Source organism: Panthera onca, chromosome E3 (genome assembly GCF_046562875.1).
Source record: "Panthera onca isolate mPanOnc1 chromosome E3, mPanOnc1 haplotype 2, whole genome shotgun sequence".
Taxonomy (NCBI): Eukaryota; Metazoa; Chordata; class Mammalia; order Carnivora; family Felidae; genus Panthera; species Panthera onca.
In genome coordinates, this window is record NC_138354.1 from 7,515,440 (window position 1) to 7,536,475 (window position 21,036).

The window sequence follows — 21,036 nt, forward strand, 5'->3', positions numbered from 1 at the left end:
ATCAACCATATTCTTTATCCTTTACATATGTCATCTCACTTAATTCTCCCAGTAAATCTATGAGATAGGTACTTTTTTACACTTGGAGAAATTTAGGCTTAGAGGGATTTAGAGATAATAGGTAACTGATAAATAGTAATTCAGGATTTGAACCCTCCTGATTTTTTATTTTTTTATTTTTTTTAACGTTTATTTATTTTTGAGACAGAGAGAGACAGAGTATGAACGGGGGAGGGTCAGAGAGGGAGACATAGAATCCGAAGCAGGCTCCAGGCTCTGAGTTGTCAGCACAGAGTCTGATGCGGGGCTTGAACCCATGAACCGTGAGATCATGACCTGAGCCGAAGTCAGACACTTAACAGACTGAACCACCCAGGCGCCCCTGAACCCTCCTGATTTTAAAGTTTACGCTATTAACTATGGTATGCTATATCCCAAGAGTCTAATTCAGTGCTTCACAACCATTTTGATATTATAGCACATGTGGAAAGCACACATTAAAAGTACACATTGAAATACACAGAAAATTCTGTTTCCAGATACTTTGGATTTAAGGACCAGGCCTTTCACAGTGATAGACAACTGAGGGTTGGGAATGGGGAGACATCTAGTCACACAAAAGTCTGAAGAGATTTGTCTCCACACAGTTATGAGCCATTCGTGGCCCAGCAGAGTGGCAAGATTCCTCTTGTGAAGTTGCAATAATTTATACATTTTTTTCCAGTTTACACTTCCACTATTAATACTATTTCTACTAATTAGAAGGAAAATATGTTTGTTTTATCAGCTTAAACTTCTTATAACTCTTCTACCCAGTTTTCTTTAGGCTTAAAGCATATAAGCCATTCTTATTTTTATAACAATTATAACAAGCATTGTACCTCTGGGAGGGTCCTCAGAGGTCATAAAATGCCAATTCACCTTTTTACAGATAAAAAAAATAGGCAAAAAGCAGTTAGGTGATTTTCCCAAAGCCTCAGTGTTAATACATGGTAGAGACAGGATGAACCCAGACTTTTGCCTCTAAATTCTACTAATAACACATCTATTCTTCTCAATGATCTTATTTCTGGCTGTTGGTTTTGAGTAATTTGAAGGCCCTGGACCTGAAACTCAGTCTTCCAACTCTATCATCTCCCATTATAAACAGACACAAAAGTAGCATAAAATGGATCTTATATATGAGATATCTATCTATCTATGTCCCTTTAAAGGTGAAAAACTTAAGACCTTCAAATGACCAAATTATAGGGGCGCCTGGGTGGCGCAGTCGGTTAAGCGTCCGACTTCAGCCAGGTCACGATCTCGCGGTCCGTGAGTTCGAGCCCCGCGTCAGGCTCTGGGCTGATGGCTCGGAGCCTGGAGCCTGTTTCCGATTCTGTGTCTCCCTCTCTCTCTGCCCCTCCCCCGTTCATGCTCTGTCTCTCTCTGTCCCAAAAATAAATAAAAAACGTTGAAAAAAAAAAAAACAAAAAAAAAAAAAAAAAAAACAAATGACCAAATTATAGTGAACATTTGGTTGCTCAGGGTATAGAGTTCCTCTCTCTAGATCCCAAGGTGAATTCAAAAGGTACTGGGGGCTTGACTTAGTGTGTCCACAGCATGGCTAAATGTATTTTCAAACTATCTTTTGATATTTTTTGTTCCTTGTCTTACTTCTATAAATGTGAATAATTCAGATGTGCTGTTCTGCAGCAACTACCTTTCCTATATATTGAGGGCAACATATTTTTTTCATTGTTTCCATCTTAACTCATCACCACCAACCCCCTAAGTCTATTTACTCTAGGAAAAAAGGAGAGTGGCATATTAAGGAAGAAACACTGCAGCAAATTGGTCTTCTTTCTGATAATTCTAAATAGAAGCTAAAAACTGAATACAGTTAGGCTGAAAATGAATATTAATTTGATCAAAAATGACAAATATATTTTCTTCCAGACTCCAGAATTCTAAAAAAGATCATGAGAAGTCCCTATGAAGGTAATATAAATTACAAGATGAGCTATACTAAAAGGGGAAAAGCAAAATGAAAATTAGCGTATTTGAAATGACAAAATTTGATTTTTTTAAATGTATATCTACCTAATATGCTTAAACTTATCCACAAACTATCTATGGAAGAATACACAAGACACTAACCTCTAAGGAGTAGAACTGGGTGGCTGGGGGTGCTTTTTAATACACCCCCTTCTATATCTCTAGCATTTTGTAACATGCCTATATTACCACTTCAAAAGTGATTTTTTTTTAAACTCCAAATTCCTTAAATAGAGTGTTTTGATCCACCTAAAAATGCAAAAATTTTCCAGTATTTAGGTTCAAATCATTATCTAAACCTATACTGACCTCTCTAGGCCAAAGTGTGTTACTGGAGCTCCAACCAACTGGATAAAATCATGGATCCTTAACAAAATAAAGTAAATCTATAAGCAGTGATACATAATAGTTCCCCTTAATCTAGAGTGGAGGATGTGATGAAGAACATTACTTTTAAAGAAAATCTCTAACCTGGTTAATAGAGAAGGAAAAGCCAGGAGTCACTCACTTTATGACAACTCAAGTCTCTGGTCCTCTGTTCCAGATGAATTTTCTCCTTCCACATAAGGAATATTAAAACAAAGCACAAAGAGAGAGAAATATTTTTAAAACCAGACAGTTAATAAGCACACAAAATACCACCAACTTTCATTCTGACTAGCTACTAAATAACTGGGGGCTCTAGAACATTTGAGGGGTTTTGTTTTTGTTTTTACTTCAAATGAAACAGAGAGGGAGAAAATTCAATAAAGTTTTAAGTATGAAAGTAAAAGAACGTTCCATAAGTCAGATCCACCACTCAACGTAAGAAAGGAGGATGAATAAGAACAGAAAAAGAACTTAGAAATAATGAATGAAGGGAACAAAGGTAAGGCGAATGAGGTGTTCCAAAAAAGAGTAAGTTTTCTTTCGCTTAGAACACTGAAAGCCATCGGTGATTTTAAGTTGAAATCATCTCCTTCAGCAGTTTTCAAAATGTGATCCAAAGACCTCTGGGGGCCCCCCTCCCTGTTCCAACTGCTTATCTGTATTAGGCTGGATTTTCTCATACATTTCAACCAAAACAAGATATCATAACAGACTGAAATCAGAAACAGATGAAAATCCAGCTGTCTTCTATTAGCCAGACATGAAAGAGACTTGCAAAACTGTAAAACACCACCATTCTTTGCACTTAATTTTCTTTCATTTAGGAAAAATATGTTTTCCATAAAGTTATTTAGGTCAACATATCATTATCATTTACTATTAATTATAACTTATGATTTTAAAATAATTTAAAATTTTCCCCGTTTATTCTAATATGTTAATATCAACATAAATAAAAGATACGTAGCTATTAACCAATCTTTGGAGTCCTTTGTAACTTTTAAGAACACAAGAGGGTTCTGAGACCAATAAGCTTGAGAACTGATCTAGCTAAACAACAATTCAGTCTTGTCAATATTTTCCCAAAACCATTAATCCCCCTCCCCCCACTTAGAATGTGTTCACAAATTTCTCTCTCTTAACTACCCAGTTATTCCCTCTTTATATTGTTCCTGGACTCCTTGGTTGAAGAGAATAAAAGCAAACCTGTTAGAATTGTCCTCAGACACACAGTCCACACAGACTCCATGAACCTAGAAAACTATATTTAAAATCTCCTTTATGCTTGGGTGCCTGGGTGGCTTAGTCAGTTAGGCTTCCAACTCTAGTTCATGATCTTGAGGTTCATGGGTTTTGAGCCCTGCCTCAGGCTTGTTGCTGACAGCTTGGAACCTGGAGCCTGCTTCAGATTCTGTGTCTCTGTCTCTCTCTGCCCTTCCCCCACTCATGCTCTGTCTCTCTCAAATATAAACATAAAAAAAATTTTTTTTAATCTCCTTTATGCTGAGTCTGATTTCCTTTTGGCAGTAATGTCTAATGGCACGTGGACTCCTGCTTACTTTCATGCCACCATTAAGGGTCTCATACTCTTATCAACTGAGCTAGTCAGGCAACTCATGCCACCATTAAGAACCATAGAGTTTAGGGGCGCCTGGGTGGCCCAGTCGGTTGAGCGTCCAACTTCAGCCAGGTCACAATCTCGCGGTCCGTGAGTTCGAGCCCCGCGTCAGGCTCTGGGCTGATGGCTCGGAGCCTGGAGCCTGTTTCCGATTCTGTGTCTCCCTCTCTCTCTGCCCCTCCCCCGTTCATGCTCTGTCTCTCTCTCTGTCCCAAAAATAAATAAAAAACGTTGCAAAAAAAAAAAAAAGGAATGATAGTTATTAAAAAAAAAAAAAAAAAAAAAACCATAGAGTTTATTTCCTTCCCCCGCCTTTCCTTTTTCTTCTTCCTCAGCAAGCATGATTTCACAAGAGTGTAAAAACAGGATTCCAGCTACTTTCACTACCCATACCTAACATAACAAGATATTTGCTGTGGTAACTACCTGAACTAAACCTTGTACAGAATCCTATCAATAAATTAATGAGGGAGTGGGGGGGGGGGTGGGGGGGGGGTGCCTGGGTCGCTCAGTCAGTTAAGCCCCCCTCTCTAGATTTAGGCTTAGGTCATGACCTCACAGCTCATGAGATTCAAACACCCTCCACCCCACCTCCCCATCCTCACCTCAAGCCTGCTTGGGATTCTCTCTCCCTCTCTGCCCCTCCCCCACACGTGCGCCCACGCATGCCCTCTCTCAAAATAAATAAGCTCTTTAAAAAATAAATTCATGGTGAACTAAAGCTTATTAGTTCAAAGGGCAAGGAAGCACAAAGATATGGCCACTACGCACCAAAACACAGGCTTTCTTTCCTGAGTGCTGATATTCTAAACCTTGCTGTCTGCCGACGGCAACACTTCCACAGGTGCCCCTTAGCCACCTCACATCCGCCTTTGTGTGTTGTTTTCACATTCCCAGGAACCCCTAAATCCCCGCTCCATCTCCCCTCACATGGGTGCCAAGGTCTGAAACTCTAACTCCGCCTTTCAAACCAGCGGTTAGAACTCTTGGTGATCCCCATTTTCCCTCTTTTCTCTCACCAATTCTCTCTTAAGGGCAGCAATTAATATCGGAGTTACCAGAGTCAAAAGTCCCTGATTCCCCTCAATGGGTAAAACAGTACCTTTCTAGCTTCTCTTCCACCTCAAGAACACCCCGCCCCAGGAGATTATTTCCCTCAGCTTCCCGCCTGCGCCCGCACCCCCACCCCTGGAGGAAGCACCAGGATCCTCATTCCCGCTCACTCCGTCCTTGCCCTCCAGGATATTGGATTACTTTTGTTTGTTGAGGGTAGGTTTGCGGGCGGGGGGCGGTGGAGATGCTAAGGAGGGGTAAGAGTTCGTTGTCGCCCTCAACAGAAAACTTCTCCTCAGGAGACAGAGGACTAGCAGAGCCCAGCCCTTTCATCTACAACCAGAGAACAGCCAGCTACCTTCTGGAGCAAGGAGGGCCTAAAGACGAGGAGCAGAGTGAGCCACTGCAGCAGTTCTGCAAGCCCCCCAATCTCGGCTCAGTTTTCCCGCCAACAAGGAAAGGCGCGAGGCCACGCACAAGCACCGTTCCCACCCCAGGGGAGTGGTCCGGGGACTGAAGCGCAAGCGCAGCTGAAGCTGCTTCTGCGTTTGCGCAGCTGTCATTTCCGCCATCTTCCAACCAGATGACACGTAAAACTACAAATCCCATAATCCTCGGTGGCCTCACTTTCTTAGGCGACGGGAGCAGCGCCTGATCGTTCGTGAAGCACATCTTCCGTTTACTAACTTTTCCGTCTGTCCCATACTGCCTTTTCCTTCCTCCTTTCGTTTCTTGATTCCTAATCTAACTTTTAGTTTCCTCCACGCCCTATATTGATATTTTAGTTGAGACTATCCGCAAGCCCACTCTCGCCTCTCCCGCCTTCTCTGCCACCAGGACCCGCTCCCTAAGCCCTGGCGGCAGGGAGAACGCGCAACCTGTGGAAAGGGCGCCGAATAGCTTCTTCCCCATTGGCCGAGGCAGGGGGCCCAAAGCAGACCAACCCTCTTCCCCGCCCACACTCGTTTTTATATAAGGCTGCACGAAGACACCGTGTGCTTGGGAAGGCCTGCGTGCGAGGTGGCGGTGGTAGTAGGGGGTGTACTGCTATTGGTGGCCGTGGTGGGCGTCGGGTCGCAGTCCGAGGGCTGGGGGATCGCACACAGGCGTTGGGTGGTGGGAGGGGGTGTTGGTGCCAGGGCTGTTAAGTGTGGAGGCGAAAAGGAGGGCGTGGTGTCCTCAGGTGATCGCGATTGGGGGAAGGCGGAGGAGCGAGAGAACGACTCGGCCGTTTCGGGGGAAGAGGAAGTTGGACAACATCGGCTGTTTTAGTGCCTTTTTTTTTTTTTTTTTTTTTCAGTTCAGCAGAGAATATTTCTCAGGGGGGTGAGTTACAATGACTTATTGTATTTCGCTGAGGACAGTTTGTAGGAAAACCGTCTGTACGCTCCTCTCCTTCTCTTCCTCTACTTTTAGGTTTACCCCCTCCGTTCCCTCGGAAGCCTTTCTAAGTAGGTAGGCGGGAGGGGTGGGGGGGACCAAATATGAATAATTCATGAGGTCCGCCCCGCTCTTTTGGCCACGCCCCTTTCGGATCGTGCTGACGCGCTTGCGTGAACCAAATCTGAGGAAGCGACGTAACAGTTCCCGCCTCTAGGGTGGAGGGCGGGGTGTCATCTCCAGCACGTGCTGTTTCTACCCGCGCAAGCCCAAAGGGTGTGCGCAGGCGCTGCCCGCCAGGGGGAGGAAGGAGGCGGGGTAGGGAGGTTGCTGGGTTTAGAGCCGGGCGGAGACCGCTGAGACTCATTCCTCAGGAACAAGGGTCGGGTGTCAAGGAGACCTTTTCACACCAGCTCCCCGTCCCCCGCCTACGGTGGGTGGGATCGCGCGGCAGAGACAAAGGATATCAGTAGGGACGGACATAGCTGCGAAGGGAAGTAGGGTGTCAATTTGGGGTGGTGGGCTTTGGGGAGGGCTGAGGTGGGCTATATTTAAACTCCCAGAGCCGTTAAGTTGGTTCGTACTCTGATGCGCGCGCAACCAGGGTGGTGGCGGAGTGCGCATGCGTGGTTCAGGGGCATGAGGAACGCGCTCTAGCAGTGCGCGCTCGCGGCGAAGCGGTAGTGGTAGAGGAGAAAGAGCTCGGCGCACGCGCGGTTGACTCCTCGAGTTGTTCCGTTCTCGCGGGCATCTTGTTTTGGTCTCGCGGGCGAGTGGGGCGCGCTTCGGGGGAGGCGCGAGACCAGGCGAGAAGAGCAGAGCTGCGCGCGCACTCGGGGAAGGGGGGGGGAAGAGAGCGGGCTCTAGGGAGGGGGTTAAGCCCCCTAGTCCCCTCTTCGTTGCCCTCGCCTGGGACGGAATAAGGGGAGGAAATGATCGAGATGGCGGCGGAGAAGGAGCCGTTTCTGGTGCCGGCCCCGCCGCCGCCGCCGCTCAAAGATGAGTCGGGCGGAGGGGGCGGCCCCACGGTGCAACCGCACCGAGAGGCCGCCTCCGGGGAGCTCTGCGGCGGGACGCAGCGTGGGCCGGGCCCGCGCGCTCATTCGGCGGGGGCCCCGGCTTCTGGGGCTGGCAAGGAGAGTCCTGGGGCTACATCCACTCGGGGAGGCCAGTCGCAGCAGCATCGAGGGGACAGCCCCCAGGCGCAGTCGCACGGGGAGGCCCGCTTGTCCGATCCCCACGGGCGAGCCGCTCCCCCTGACGTCGGGGAGGAGCGACGGGGAGGGGGCGGAACAGAACTGGGTCCCCCTGCCCCTCCTCGGCCCCGAAATGGCTATCAGCCCCACCGGCCCCCTGGGGGAGGTGGGGGCAAAAGGAGAAATAGTTGTAATGTAGGAGGGGGTGGTGGAGGCTTCAAACATCCAGCCTTCAAGAGGCGCAGGCGGGTTAATTCGGACTGTGATTCTGTGTTACCCTCCAACTTTCTCCTGGGAGGCAATATCTTTGATCCACTGAACCTGAATAGTCTCCTGGATGAGGAAGTGAGCCGCGCACTCAATGCAGAGACCCCTAAGTCATCTCCACTTCCGGCCAAGGGGCGAGATCCAGTGGAGATCCTCATCCCCAAAGATATTACTGACCCGCTCAGTCTCAATACTTGCACTGATGAGGCCCAGGTAGTACTTGCATCGCCACTCAAGACTGGTCGGAAGCGGCATAGACACCGGGGACAGCACCACCAGCAGCAGCAGGCATCTGGAGGGAATGATAGCCACTCTGTACTTCCCACAGCCCCCCTCACTCCCTCACTCCATGGGGAGGGCGCCACACAGCAGCAGCGGCATAGGGGCCAGAACCGGGATGCCCCCCAGCCCTATGAACTCAACACAGCCATCAACTGCAGGGATGAGGTCGTGTCTCCCCTTCCATCTGCCCTACAGGGTCCCTCAGGCTCCCTTTCAGCCCCTCCAGCTGCCTCAGTTACCTCTGCACCCCCGTCTTCCTCCTCACGACATCGCAAACGTCGCAGGACTTCCAGCAAGTCAGAGGCAGGGGCCAGGGGTGGAGGCCAGGTTCCCAAGGAAAAGGGCCGGGGGAGTGGGGGAGGCCGCCACCACCACCACCTCTACCCACTACCTGCAGCAATCTTCAAAAAGCAACAGTGCAAGTTCCAGTATGGGAATTATTGCAAGTACTATGGTTACCGCAATCCTTCCTGTGAGGATGGGCGCCTGCGAGTGTTGAAGCCTGAGTGGTTTCGGGGTCGGGACGTCCTAGATCTGGGCTGCAATGTGGGCCACCTGACCCTGAGCATTGCCTGTAAGTGGGGCCCATCCCTCATGGTGGGCCTGGATATCGATTCCCGGCTCATCCACTCTGCCCGCCAAAACATCCGACACTACCTGTCAGAGGAGCTGCGTCTGCCACCCCAGACTTCTGAGGGGGACCCAGGGGCAGAGAGTGAGGAAGGGACCACAACCGTCCGAAAGAGAAGCTGCTTCCCAGCCTCACTGACAGCTAGCCGGGGTCCCATTGCTGCACCCCAAGTGCCCTTGGATGGAGCAGACACATCAGTCTTCCCCAACAATGTTGTCTTCGTCACGGTAAGGGGGTCTGAAGGCTCTTGGGATAGGGGCCAGGTGTGAAGATGAGATTAAATAGGAACAAAACAGAGGAAAGTTATGACCCAGAGGGATTTCTGCATGCACTCCTTGCTGGGAGAACCAGATCAAGAGAGGGGTCTGAATCTGTGACTGCCTCTGCCGAGTGGCACTTTCCTATAATCTGGAAAGCTGGGGGCTCTACCTGGGCTCCTTTGTCATGACTGCTGGCCCCAAGATGGGGTCTGACTCCTTTTGCCCTGCTCCCGGCCTGGCCTGTAATCCAGACCAGTCCACTTTCCCCTGAGGGCTATTGCCAATGCTCACTAGTAGAAGATTTGGTCCAGACCGAAAGTTTGCTCTCCAACCCACTGAATGAAGGTGCGTGAAGGGATAGGTGTCAGACATGGAATGTCTTGGGGTGGGAAGAGGAGGAGGGTAGTGGCTAATATTTTGAGAGGGACTTAGATCCAGATTTGGTTGAAGAGTGTTGGTGATCAGGACCCTAAGTGTCTTGGCCTTAGATCATCTCATGTTGACCCTAGATGGTGGAATGGGGAAGAGTCAAAGTCCTCTGCAGGAGGAGGGGGGTATTGTGTCTTCAGTGTCTGTCTCCTGACTGCACATAGCTCTCCATAAAACATTCCAGTTAGGCCGTCTGCAGGAACAGTTGGCAGTGTGTTGGGTTAAGCCTGCAAGAATGGACTTTGCAGAGGGTGTTGATGAGCTTATCATCTAGAAAAGGTTTCCTAAGGGATGGGGCTCTTCACTTCTCTCAGAGAAAGGAAACAGGCCTGGAACTCTGCCAGCTTCAACTACAGGGAAGGAACTACAGGTTCCCTTTCAAACCTGAGTTAGGTCCTTTTACAACGTTGAGTCACTCAGCTGACTTGAGTGGTCTCCCAGATCAATGTTTGTGGGGTGGGAATAAGTACTGGATGGGGTCTCCAGAGAACCTGTGTTTTTTCTGTGAAGTTTCACACCAGTTTTGGGGACCTTGTGGGTAATTTGCTCAGTTTAAAATTATTCAGGCTCCTTTTTTATGTTTGGCTTACCACCAACAGAAAAGGGCAGGAGGGTGGAAAGCAAGAAAATGAGACTTGGGGCCCCCAAGCTGGCTCAGTCGATACAGCATGGGACTCTTGGTCTCCAGGTTGTGAGTTCAAGCCCCATGTTGGACGTGAAGCCTACCTAAAGTTAAAGAAAAAAAAAAAAAAGCTTGGGGAGGGGGGCGGTGCCTGGGTGGCTCAGTCAGTTAAAGTCTGACTCTGGAATTTGGCTCAGGTCATGATCTCACAGTTTGTGAGTTCAAGCCCCGTGTTGGGCTCTGTGCTGGCAGTGCAGAACCTGCTTGTGATTCTCTCTCTCCCTCTCTCTCTCTCTGCCCCTCCCTGCTCGCTCTCTCTCTCTCCCTCCCTTTCTCTCTCAAAATAAATAAACTTTACAAAAAGAAAAAAAGAAAATGAGACTCAAAGAGGGCACCATTTGGGAGTTAGTCTCACAAGTGTCAGAGAAGATTGTGGCCAAGGGCTAAGGTGAGGCTGTAGGACTTTCTGTCTTAGAGGCTACAGGGTGGGTTGTGTGGGGGCAGTGGTTCTTTTATTGCCTCTGTTGACCTTGCTCCCAATTCTTGCCCTCAGGGTAACTATGTCCTGGATCGAGATGAGCTGGTGGAGGCCCAAACACCCGAGTATGATGTCGTGCTCTGCCTCAGCCTCACCAAGTGGGTGCACCTGAATTGGGGAGATGAGGGGCTAAAGCGCATGTTTCGCAGGATCTACCGGCATCTACGTCCTGGGGGCATCCTGGTCTTAGAACCCCAACCTTGGTCATCTTATGGCAAGAGAAAGACTCTCTCGGTGAGTTGGGATTTTGGTGGAAATTGGGGTATCCTTCCTTTAGTTGAGACAAGAAAGGCCTCAAGGAAGCAGAAAGAGAAGTACTTTCTGAACAAGGTGAATAGGCCCCCTGGGTGGGCATCATTCCACGCCAGGGAAAAGCCAGCAAACTAAAGTGGTCCCCTGCCCTTCTCCCTAGGAAACAATCTATAAGAACTACTATCGAATCCAGCTGAGGCCAGAGCAGTTCACTTCCTACCTGACCTCCCCAGAGGTGGGCTTCTCCAGCTATGAGCTTGTGGCTACACCCCACAACACCTCCAGAGGTAAGGTTGGCTGATTTGGTGAGAATGGGGAGGGATGTCGAGGCTGGCCCTGAAAGAAAGCTACAGACCCTGTGGAGTCTTGAAGTCCTGCCAACCCCTACTAATTGCATACTCTCTCCTCAGGCTTCCAGCGTTCTGTGTACCTGTTCCACAAGGCCCGTTCCCCCAGCCACTAAGTGGCCCCCTGAACAGAAAGTGTGAAGAAGCTACCCACTGCTCTTAAGGACCTGGGGGAAAAGGAAAGTACCCCAAGGTCTTTCCTTTCTGGCTCCAAAAATCGTTTCCTTTCTCGGATCTGCAAAGAAAGCTTCTCCTATGTTGCTGCCCCAGCCTCCTCCCTCCACCTCTGCAGCAAGCCCATCCGTGCTGGAGTTACCGACATCTTCATCTCCACCCTTCCCCACCACCCCCCAGCTTACTGGGCTGGATGGCATGGACTGTTTGCTGACCTGTTCTCCTCGGGTATGGGAGGTGGGGGGTATCAAGTTCTCTAGCCTCTTCCTTCTGTTCTCCAAAGGAGATTCCCATTTCTCCTCAGCCCTTGTCCCTAGCTGCGTTTCAGTGGACCACAGATAGATGGACTGAGGGTTAAGAGGGGGAAGTTTGGCAGGGAAGCATGCAGGTACTGTGAAAATCGTTCCCTCTGCTGACCCCCATTGGGAGAGGGGGTTGGGTCTGGAATGTAAGAACAGCACAATAAATTGATGTTCAGGGCAGTGGCCCCCACACTGGTTTCTGGCACTTTCTAGCTGGTGGGGAAGGGATGGTGCCACCCAGTAGAACCTGTGCTTCCTCTGCCCAAACTAGAGTCACAAGGAAGAGGACAGAGTTTTCAGTGAGTGTTGAATGCTAGTGACATCCACACACAGAACTCTAGTCTGGAAGAAGGGGTATAATATGAATTCTTAAGTGGAAATTGAGAAAAGAGGCCATCTCCCCTCCCCAAAAAATCTCACTGACAAAAATTATTTTGTGGGAGCTTTGGACAGAGGCAAATTTACAACTTAGGAAGAATGAACAGTGGAGTTGAAGTAGAACTAGAAAAAAGGCAGTATGGACCAGACTGCCCACCTGCTCCAGGATTACCCACCCACCTGTGTTGTAATGTGCAACTAGATGAATAGGCAATTTAACATGAAGCTCTTTAGCAGCTTGTCAAGCTGTTTCTGGAACTTGGAATATTCATTCAACAACTACTGAGCACTCGTGGATGTGGTGAAACAAGCTGAGAAGGCTCTAAGAGGCAGAAGCAAGGAATTAATTTAAATAACTGGGTGTGAATGGCTAGTTGCCTTGCAGGCTCCTTGAGCCTTTAGGGAAGAAGGCCTCCCTAAAGGGTTACAGACTGAGACCCACATGTTCAAGTGACCCGAAATAAGTAGCGCAAAGGAACAAATGCAGTGTCTGCGACTGAAGGGGGTGGGGAGGGTGGGACAGTGTTAACTTGCTAGCACTACCAAGTTCCTAAAAGACCAAAAACTTGACTTCCAGACAGCTTCCAACCTGAGGCTTGACCTCATTTTAAGGCTCCCAAGAAGAGTCCCATTTGTTAGCAAAGCCACTTTATTCTGAAAAAGTTTTTGACACAAATATACGAACTAGCAATCCCGGGAGCCTTCACGTCTACGCTTCCCATCGCCTCAGTGTCCGGTGCATGAGGAAGGTATCTTCTGAAGGGCGGGGCCGGAGTTGGAGACGCAGAGGAGGCAGACCGTCCACGGTCAGGTGTGGAGACTCATAAAATAATGTTTCTGGGTCACAAAGGATGGTCATGTCTGGCCCTGGCCCAGGTGGCTCCTGTTGGGAATTGGGAGCCCAAAGTGAGGTTACACTCGGGAAGGGGAGGAGGGCACAAGGCCGAACCTCAAGCCCAGGTCCCTCACCTTTGGGGGCGGGGCTCGGGCCTGCGGTGGTAGGAGCGCCAGTTTCTCCCTCAGCGCCGCGTTCAGAACCTGTTCCTCCGGCACCTGCAGGCTCACCAGGTCTCGGAAGAGCCGCTTGGAGCGCGGCACGTTCAGCCCTGAGACCGCAGGGGGAGCGGAGGTGAGCGGCGCCTCTCAACCCCACTCCCGCGCCCCGCCGGCCGTCTCTCTCTCTCACCCTCGGCCACGCTCTCCTCCAGGCCGCAGCGGGTCTGGAACGACTTTCTCAGCTGTTCCTCCACGGCCTTCGCGGCATCGAACTGGCCCTCGGCTGCAGCCCGCGCGGCCTGCAACTCGAGACTCAACGCCAGGCTGCTCTGCTGCGCGGGCGCCCCCAGGTCCTGCGGCGCCGAGAGCTTCTCGCTGGGTGCGGCGGCGGCCAGCAGCGGCTCGGACCGCACAGAGGAGAGCGGTGCCAAGCGAAAGCGTACCTGGGAGCAGAGAGTGGGGCGGTGAAGAGGTGGGCGCGGGCTCGTCTGCGGGCTGGCGGGCAGGCCTTCCCCCAGCTCACCTGCCGCCCCTTGCGGGCCCCGCCCCGCCGGTCCGCCCGCCCCTTCCGCCGCCCAGGGCTGCAGGTCGGCCGTTCGGGGGTCTCGGACCGCGGGCTCAGGCTCAGGCTCAAATCCAGGCCAGGCTCGGGAACAGGGGCTCTGGGCTCCGGGGCGCGGGGTTCCGGGGGTGGCCCTGGGGCCGCCACGGCCTCCTCCCCTTCGACCAATTCCAGCCCTGGCTCCTCACAGCCCATCATCTTGGTCTGGCTACCAGAGTGCAAGGTCTCTGGAGGCCAGGGGTCACAGAACACAAACTCACCGCCCCTCTCCCCCGCCCCTCCCCTTCCAGACGTCGCTACCGGAAACCGCTTGCCCCTACCCAAACGGGGCGGAAAGACCAGCCCCTGCCCCACCCCATCGGCTCTTCTAAGCGTCATTTCCGTTACTCCCCTCCCTGTCTCCCCGAGGCCTTCCGCCCACAAAACCTCGGCCCCACCCCTAAGCCAAAGTTTCAGAGCTGGAGCCCGCGGAGGCCCTACGGGATCTCACGAGGACCATTTCTTCTTTGGAAACCTGGATGTGGCGTCTTTTTCCTGCAGTCTTGATCTGACTTCTGCTCGAAGCCGGAGTGTGCGTGTGTCAAGTCTTTTATGCCAAATGGGACAGCTTTAACTGAACGGTCAGGCGCCCTCACGTCGGCCCTCCCTACTCGGTGCCTTCACGGCATCTCCGTGTGTTTCGTCGCCTGCCAACTGCGACGGGAGCTTCCCAGTATGAGTGAGGGAGAAGCTCTCTGACCCCCCAGACCCGGCTTCTTCCCGGGACTCTGGGCGTTCATGGTTGCCTCGGCAAGAACTGCCTCGTTCAGCCTTGCAGCCGTTTGTGACTTTTTCCCCTTCGAGGGCTCTCTAAAATATTCGTCTCTTTAAAATTGGTGTCTGTAGGGGCGCGACCCACTCTTGATTTCGACCCAGGTCATGATCCCACGGTTGTGGGATCCAGCAGGGGTGGGGCTCTCCGCTGAGTGTGGCGCTGCTTGAGATTCTCTCTCTCTCCCTCTGCCCCTCTCCCCTCCTCGCGCAGTCTCTCTCTCTCTCTCTCTTAAATAAAAAATAAATAAATAAAAATAGTTACCTGTATGTTGAGTACAGTTTTTAAAAAGAAAAAAAAAAAAAGGCTCGGGGGATTGCAGGGCAGGAGACTGGATCGCTTGCCCGTTTCCTGTGTTCCTTGGGGCAGGTCCTCTCAGTTCTGTGAGCCTCTTTTGTCTTGTGTGAAATGTGCTAAGTTGGGCTCATGACTCTTGAGGTTCTCCCCAGATGGGTTATTACTCCGTCAACAGGCACGTTTGTGTGCCACTTTGCAGTTTGAGTATTTTCACATGCTTTATCGTACTGAAAACTGCTGTGGAAGAAGGCATAGATAGCTACGTGCATTAAAAAAAAAGAAAGAAAAAAATGTTTCTGAGGATCTCAGGGGTGAAACACTAGAGGCTATCCTGTCTTCAGCAGGAAAGTATACAAATTCCTCTACTATTCATTTGTGACAGGGAGTGGGGAGGTACAAATGTAAATTCCTGCGTTTTTTTTAAGTGGAAATATAACTCAAAAACTTTGTAAGAAGGAGCGAACAAAATGAAAGCAAAAGAGGCTAGACTTTGATATACTTTGTTTTGTGTGTTTGACTTTGAAGCCTATGTTTTCCATAGCTATATGACAAAAATTAATTTTTAAAACTCAGCCCCTATGGGGCATCTGGGTGGCTCAGTCCCTTAAGGTCAGACTCTTGATTCCCGCTCAGGTCATGATGTAACAGTTAGTGAGTTTAAGCCCCGCATCCGGCTCTCTACTGTCAGCACAGAGCCTGCTTTGGATCCTCTGTCCCCATCTCTCTCTGCCCCTCCCCTGCTCATGCTCGCTCTCTTTCTCTCAAAAAATAAAAAATATTTTTTAAAAATCCCTAAAAGTTGAAAGTAAAATGAAATAAATGAACCTAAATGTGTTTCTACATGGTGGCCTAACTTAATACGGAAGGGAGCTTTTCTGAATGACTTGAAAACACATAAATTTAACTGTACATCCCAAAGATCTACCCTAAGGACAAAATTAACTGCCATTAAAAACAAAAAAACAAAAAAACAAAAAACACCTGCCCTAAAACCTTAAGTTATATTCAGTAGTCATGTGGAAAATACGTAAAAATGTGTAGGACAAAACATACTTATGTTAATAGTATCAGAACTGGAATTTTCACCTAGTAGAAAAGAGATACATATATAAAATCAATGATGTCATGCAAATTCTCTGCCATATTGAATTTAGGAAGTATCTTATGAACCCCTGGTATATTGTAGTTTAAATTGAAAAGCGTATCCTAGTTCTGTCCACTGAAAAGCCGTTAGAAACAATGATGGACCCAGTAAGCACCCATGGCCCCCAGAATGTGGTAGCTAATTCCATAGCCCTGAGCACTTCAAAACTCATATACATGGTTATAGCAGCTTTATTCATAATAGCCAAGAACTTGAAACAACCCAAATGTCCTTCACCAGGTAAATAGTTAAATTACGGAGGTGCCTGGGGGGCTCGGTTGGTTAAGTGACCAACTTCGTCTCAGGTAGTGATCTCCCGGTTCATGAATTCGGCCCCACATTGGGCTGTCTGCTATCAGCCTAAATAAATAAACAAACAAACAAATAAATGTTAAACTATCATATATCCATACTATAGAATGCTACTCAGCAATCAAAAGGAACATACTATTGGTACACAACAACTTGGATGAATTAGCTAGGTTATGCTGAGCCAAAAAAATTATAATAAAAGCTGGGGTGCCTGGGTGGCTCAGTCGGTTAAGCATCCGACTTCAGCTCAGCTCATGATCTCACGGTTTGTGGGTTTGAGCCCCACGTTGGGCTCTGTGCTGACAGCTCGGAGCCTAGAGCCTGCTTCAGATTCTGTGTCTCCCTCTCTTTCTGCCCCTCCTCTCTCAAAAATAAATAAACATTTTTAAAAATGCATCAAAATCTCCTGGATGGCATGTTAAAACACAGAATGCCAGGCTCCAGCAAAGAGTTTCTGATCCAGTAGGTCTGTAGTATGGCCCAAGAAATTGAACTTTAAAAATTTTTATTTTATTATTTTTTTTAATGTTTATATATTTTTGAGAGAGAGAGAGACAGAGCATGAGCCAAGAAGGGGCAGAGAGAGAGAGGGAGACACAGAATCTGAAGCAGACTCCAGGCTCTGAGCTGTCAGCACAGAGCCTGACACGAGGCTTGAACCCACAAACCATGAGATCATGACCTGAGCCGAAGTTGGACGCTTAACCAACTGAGCCACCCAGGCGCTCCCCCCAAGAAATTGCATTTCTAATAAACTCCCAGATGATGTTAATGCTGCTGGCCCTAGCCCACATTTTGAGAACCACAACTGGTAAGTGGTGATGTCTCAGCCTACCTCGGCCCCAGGGCCTGACTACCCAGGCTCTTACCCATAACCCCTAGTGCTTCCCAACCTGCAAGTGGGGCAGGTGGCATAAAAGAGGTCTTTGGGCAAATACTATTTGGGATGTACAACTTGGGGAGAAATGTGGCAGTTCCCCCCAGACTTTGCTGCTCCCCCCTCCCACTCCCAGGTAGGCCCACGCAGAAGCTACTGAGCCTTTGGCCTAGGGCTAGTCCTGGGCCCTCTCCTACTTCTCAACTCCTTTCCTGGCTGATTTCCACAGCTCCTAGACCAAGCGATCAACAACTGTGAGTGTGTGCATTTGGGTGAAGGGTGATGTAGGAGGCTGAATAATGACCTCCCAGAGACATGAGGCCCAATCCCAAGTCTCCTTAAAAGAGGGAGGCAGCAAAGAGGAGACAATGTGAGAGAGATCAGAGTGGCCACCAGAGGCTGGACGAAAGCAAAGAATGGATTCTCCTCCGGAGCCTCTGGAGGGAGCACAGCTCTCCTTGCACCTTGATTTTGGCTCAGGGAAACTAATTTCAGACTTCTGACCTCCAGAACCATGAGAGAATGAATTTATGTTGTTTTAAGGCACTGAGTGTGTGGTAACTTGTTATGGCAGCCCCAGAAAACTAATACAGTTGGGGGAAAAGTCTGGGCAGCACCTCGGGCTTGGGTCACCGTGTTCCCCAGGATCTCACCCACACTCTCACCTTGGCAGCATCCCGATCCCTTGGAGGGCTGAGATTGGAGGCCCCTTGGTGAGAAGGATCTGGTCATGAAGGACCATCTTGTCCTGAGAAGGCTTCCCCAGGCTCCAGAGAGTTACCAAGGGAAACAGGTAAAGACAGGAGGAGGAAGAGTGGGACGCGGGAGACAGACAGGTGGTGTATTGGAGGCACTGGAGAGGGAAGCCTGGTGTTGGCATTATAGAGGAATGACTCACTGGGGTCCCTCCATGTAGCGAAAGGGATGGGGGCCATATCAGCACAGAGGGAGGGGCCATTAGGGGAAGTCTTGTGTGAAGAAGTTAATGGTGAGGGTCTCTGTCCAGCAATGCCCATCCAACGGCCTCCAACATCTCAAGGTCCAGGGAGTGGCCACACAGCTGGTCACTGATCATGTCCAAAGTATCAGGCAACCATGGCAACCAGGAAGCGTGCTCAAGAAACTGAGGCCTTAGACACTGAGTTTTAGGAGACCAAAACCTGGGCTGCTAGCAGAGCCCTAGGAATTAGGACCCAGCCCCCACACCCCACCCCTGACAAGCTCCTCTCTGCCATGCACTGTGTCAGTCCTTACCCCAAGAAAACCCCCAAATGCCCAGCACATTTCCTATCTGCATCCTAGGCTGAAGAAAGGCGTGTTGCTCTGGCACCAATCAGCTGAGCAAAGATCTGGAATTGGGTTGGTTCTAGGCTGGAGGGATTGAGGGGCCACAAGCAGGAACCAGGTAGTCCAGCAGGAAGTGAACTTGGCAGAGAAAGAGGCCTTCCACACTGCTGTCGCCAAAGATGTGCCTGTGGGCACAGATATCACATCTGCTGCCCCAGGTCCATAGTCCACGCTTGGGGACAGAGAGAGGAATAGGAGGGACTCACATCCCAGAGAGGACTGAGCCTGGGTCCAGAAGCCAAAGGACTCCCCCCCACCCCCACCCCCTCCAGCAACACCATCTCTTTCCTCTTTAGGCCTTAGTCTTCTCATTATTAAAGGTGGAGGTACTATATTAGTTGATCTCTGAGCAGCTTCTGTTCCAGGCAGTACATCCCCTCCCACAAACACCACACACACACACACACACACACACACACACACACACACACACACACAGTTCAGTCTTTTGCCACCACCCAGGGTTCAGTCTTTTGCCACCACCCAGGGGCTGGTCCCCTCCCCTTGGCATCTCCTGCAACCAGCCCCTTCCTCTCTCCTTCCCAAGACTCTCACTTCTCCCCAGGACTCTAGCATCTCCCCTCCCCACCAGCCATGGCAGTCTCCCCAGCCAGCCCCCAGCCAGCAGTGGCAATTCAGGATATTCAGGATGACTGGATAGATGTGTCCGACCAGCCAGGCCTACCAGGCACCGCAGGAAGCAGTGAGTATCCTGATGCAACTTAAAAGTGGCAGGTCTGAGGATGGATGCTGGAGATCCACTGCTTCTTGGCAAAAGAGAAAACCCTAGAAGCAGAAAGTGGGTGCAGTGAGAGCTGGAGCGGTGGAGCAGGTCAGATCTCCTGCCGGGAGCAAGCTCCGTGCTTTGGGAGTCATCCAGCGAGCAAGGAACTGAGGTAACACAGGGCACAGGTCAAATGGAGGAACAGGAGAAGCCCTGGAATGGGAAGCCATCATTCCAAGAGAGCCCCACATGGCCCGAAGCTAAGCTGGGACATTGGGCACCAAGACCAGGGTTCCCCAATCTGATCAAAATCTCCTCTTCCTTCTGTACCTTCAGGCCAGTGGTCCCAGCTCAGGGTGTTCCCCCTTACCCAATGCAGCCTAGATATCTCTCCCCTCCTCCACTTCCAAGAGACTGGTCCTCCATATCCTTCTCTTCCTCTTCTCTAGATCCTAGGCCAGCTTCTATCACTCCACTCCCAGCATCATCTCTGCCCCACTTGGCGCTGGAGGCATCCATGCAGTGAGCTGGATGTTCCTGAGACCCTATCCATCCTCTCCAGATCTCCTCTGCCCACCCTCAAATCTGCAGGGTGCCCAGTGTGGTTCTGGGAGGGTGGGGGGAGTCCTCTTCATAGCCCTTATAATATCAGCTTGGAGGATCAACATGCCTGGTTCATAGGGCTCATCCACTTGTCCTGTACTCCCCAGAAATCCCACCAGGAAAATCTCATCTTGCTTACAAGACACTCTCACCTGCAAGGGGTAGTTATGCTTTGGCCGATGAGGTGACCCCCAACACACACACATGTAAGCATGTACTTGTTAACAGGTACAGGTCCCACTGAGGAGCAGCATCAGGTCATGTCACAGAGCACTATCCATCAGAAGAGAGTAGATCCCTTGGGCCAGGCTCTATGAAGACCTCCATGGTCCTGTAGAAAGCCAAATCTGGTGTAGGATGGCAGATGCACCTGCTGGGAAGAGGAGGAACAAACTTGGAGAGATGGTGCAGGGACACTGGGGCAGCCCACAAGGCAATTTTGTGCAAATTAGAAAAATGTGCCCCTTTCCTGAAGCCCTTTACTGCTATGTGGTGAAAAATTGCCCTAATGGTTCCATACATGTCTGTTGATTGTAGACTTGTGCAGTGCACAACCTACACAACAGTAACCGTTGGCCCTGGAGGACGGAGGAGGGGGCTCCTCGAGAGAGAAGGAGGAGGGGCCCCTAGGTTCAGTCAGGGAAATGGGGAAAGCAGTGATCAGTGACATCCAATATCACTAACTGTGGGATCTTAGAGGTGTTACTGAACTCCTCTAAACCACAATTTACTGATTTGGAAACCAGCAGTGATGGCCTTAGGGCCTAAGAGACGGTCTGCCTTCAGGACTAAATGAGGTGATGGATGCAAAGCTCTGTTAGGCATGAAGTGCGAACTCCGGTGATGGTGGACATGGCAGCAAGAACAGTAGAGCAAGAGGGCGAGAGAGGCTAGCTGTTCCCGGGCAGGGGACAGGTTTCACTAGCTTGTTGAGAAGGGGTGTGTGTCTGTGTGTGTGTGTGTTGTGTTGTTGTTTTGGCTTTATTTGAGAGCGCGCGCGCGCGCGAGAGAGAAAGAGCTGGGGGTGTGGAGGGGTGGGGGGTTGGAGCGAGGGGCTCGATCCCAGAACCCTGGGATCAAGACCTGAGCCGAAATCAAGCCTCAAGACGCTCAACCCAAGCCCGGAATTGTTTTAACTAGAAATTAACTGTCCGGTGGAACCAGTGTCCAAAGGCCGAAGTTACCACGGTGGGCGGACCCCGAGGACACGGGGCAGGGGCTCCGTAGG

At 50.2% G+C, this 21,036-nt stretch overlaps 4 protein-coding genes across 20 annotated transcripts in view; 1 reads left to right on the forward strand and 3 right to left on the reverse strand.

Moving 5' to 3' along the window:
* ZCWPW1 (zinc finger CW-type and PWWP domain containing 1) overlaps positions 1-5,990 on the reverse strand; it is a 32,642-nt gene extending 26,652 nt beyond the window's left edge. For 2 of the 7 annotated variants that reach the window (XM_078440312.2, XM_078440306.2), the window contains exons 1-2: positions 5,436-5,989; positions 2,546-2,593 (exon numbers count right to left, since the gene is read on the reverse strand). The gene's annotated coding sequence lies outside the window, so the exon portion shown is untranslated. Of the gene's footprint in view, positions 1-2,508; positions 2,594-3,612; positions 3,660-5,435 lie in introns of all 7 variants that reach the window. The other 5 variants (XM_078440307.2, XM_078440309.2, XM_078440308.2 and 2 more) reach the window with 5 other exon arrangements.
* An 85-nt stretch (positions 5,991-6,075) lies between these two features.
* Positions 6,076-11,947, forward strand: MEPCE (methylphosphate capping enzyme). Its single transcript, XM_060649361.3, has 4 exons — positions 6,076-9,060; positions 10,698-10,916; positions 11,095-11,221; positions 11,345-11,947. Exons 1-4 carry the CDS (start codon positions 7,390-7,392, stop codon positions 11,395-11,397), a joined length of 2,070 nt encoding a protein of 689 aa, XP_060505344.1. The 5' UTR covers positions 6,076-7,389; the 3' UTR covers positions 11,398-11,947.
* An 819-nt stretch (positions 11,948-12,766) lies between these two features.
* PPP1R35 (protein phosphatase 1 regulatory subunit 35) lies at positions 12,767-13,979 on the reverse strand. Its single transcript, XM_060649370.3, has 4 exons — positions 13,655-13,979; positions 13,322-13,574; positions 13,105-13,241; positions 12,767-13,018 (listed from the first exon to the last, which is right to left on the reverse strand). The coding sequence occupies exons 1-4, from the start codon at positions 13,889-13,891 to the stop codon at positions 12,845-12,847; spliced, it is 801 nt and encodes a 266-aa protein (XP_060505353.1). The 5' UTR covers positions 13,892-13,979; the 3' UTR covers positions 12,767-12,844.
* A 2,139-nt stretch (positions 13,980-16,118) lies between these two features.
* The window catches only part of SPACDR (sperm acrosome developmental regulator), an 18,042-nt gene continuing 13,124 nt past the window's right edge, over positions 16,119-21,036 (reverse strand). For 4 of the 11 annotated variants that reach the window (XM_078440321.2, XM_078440319.2, XM_078440317.2 and 1 more), the window contains 2 exons: positions 17,800-20,181; positions 16,119-16,305 (listed from right to left, as the gene is read on the reverse strand). The gene's annotated coding sequence lies outside the window, so the exon portion shown is untranslated. The remainder of the gene's footprint in view (positions 16,306-17,799; positions 20,182-21,036) is intronic. The other 7 variants (XM_078440318.2, XM_078440324.2, XM_078440323.2 and 4 more) reach the window with 7 other exon arrangements.

Excerpts from the sequence above, each read along its gene's own strand:
- PPP1R35 (XM_060649370.3), bottom strand. The coding sequence starts at position 13,891 with ATGATGGGCTGTGAGGAGCCAGGGCTGGAATTGGTCGAAGGGGAGGAG. Across the intron at positions 13,575-13,654 it reads GGGCCCGCAAGGGGCGGCAG|GTACGCTTTCGCTTGGCACC; the intron begins GTGAGCTGGGGG and ends CTCTGCTCCCAG. Across the intron at positions 13,242-13,321 it reads GGAGGAGAGCGTGGCCGAGG|GGCTGAACGTGCCGCGCTCC; the intron begins GTGAGAGAGAGA and ends CTGCGGTCTCAG.
- MEPCE (XM_060649361.3), top strand. The coding sequence starts at position 7,390 with ATGATCGAGATGGCGGCGGAGAAGGAGCCGTTTCTGGTGCCGGCCCCG. Across the intron at positions 9,061-10,697 it reads ACAATGTTGTCTTCGTCACG|GGTAACTATGTCCTGGATCG; the intron begins GTAAGGGGGTCT and ends TCTTGCCCTCAG. Across the intron at positions 11,222-11,344 it reads ACCCCACAACACCTCCAGAG|GCTTCCAGCGTTCTGTGTAC; the intron begins GTAAGGTTGGCT and ends CTCTCTCCTCAG.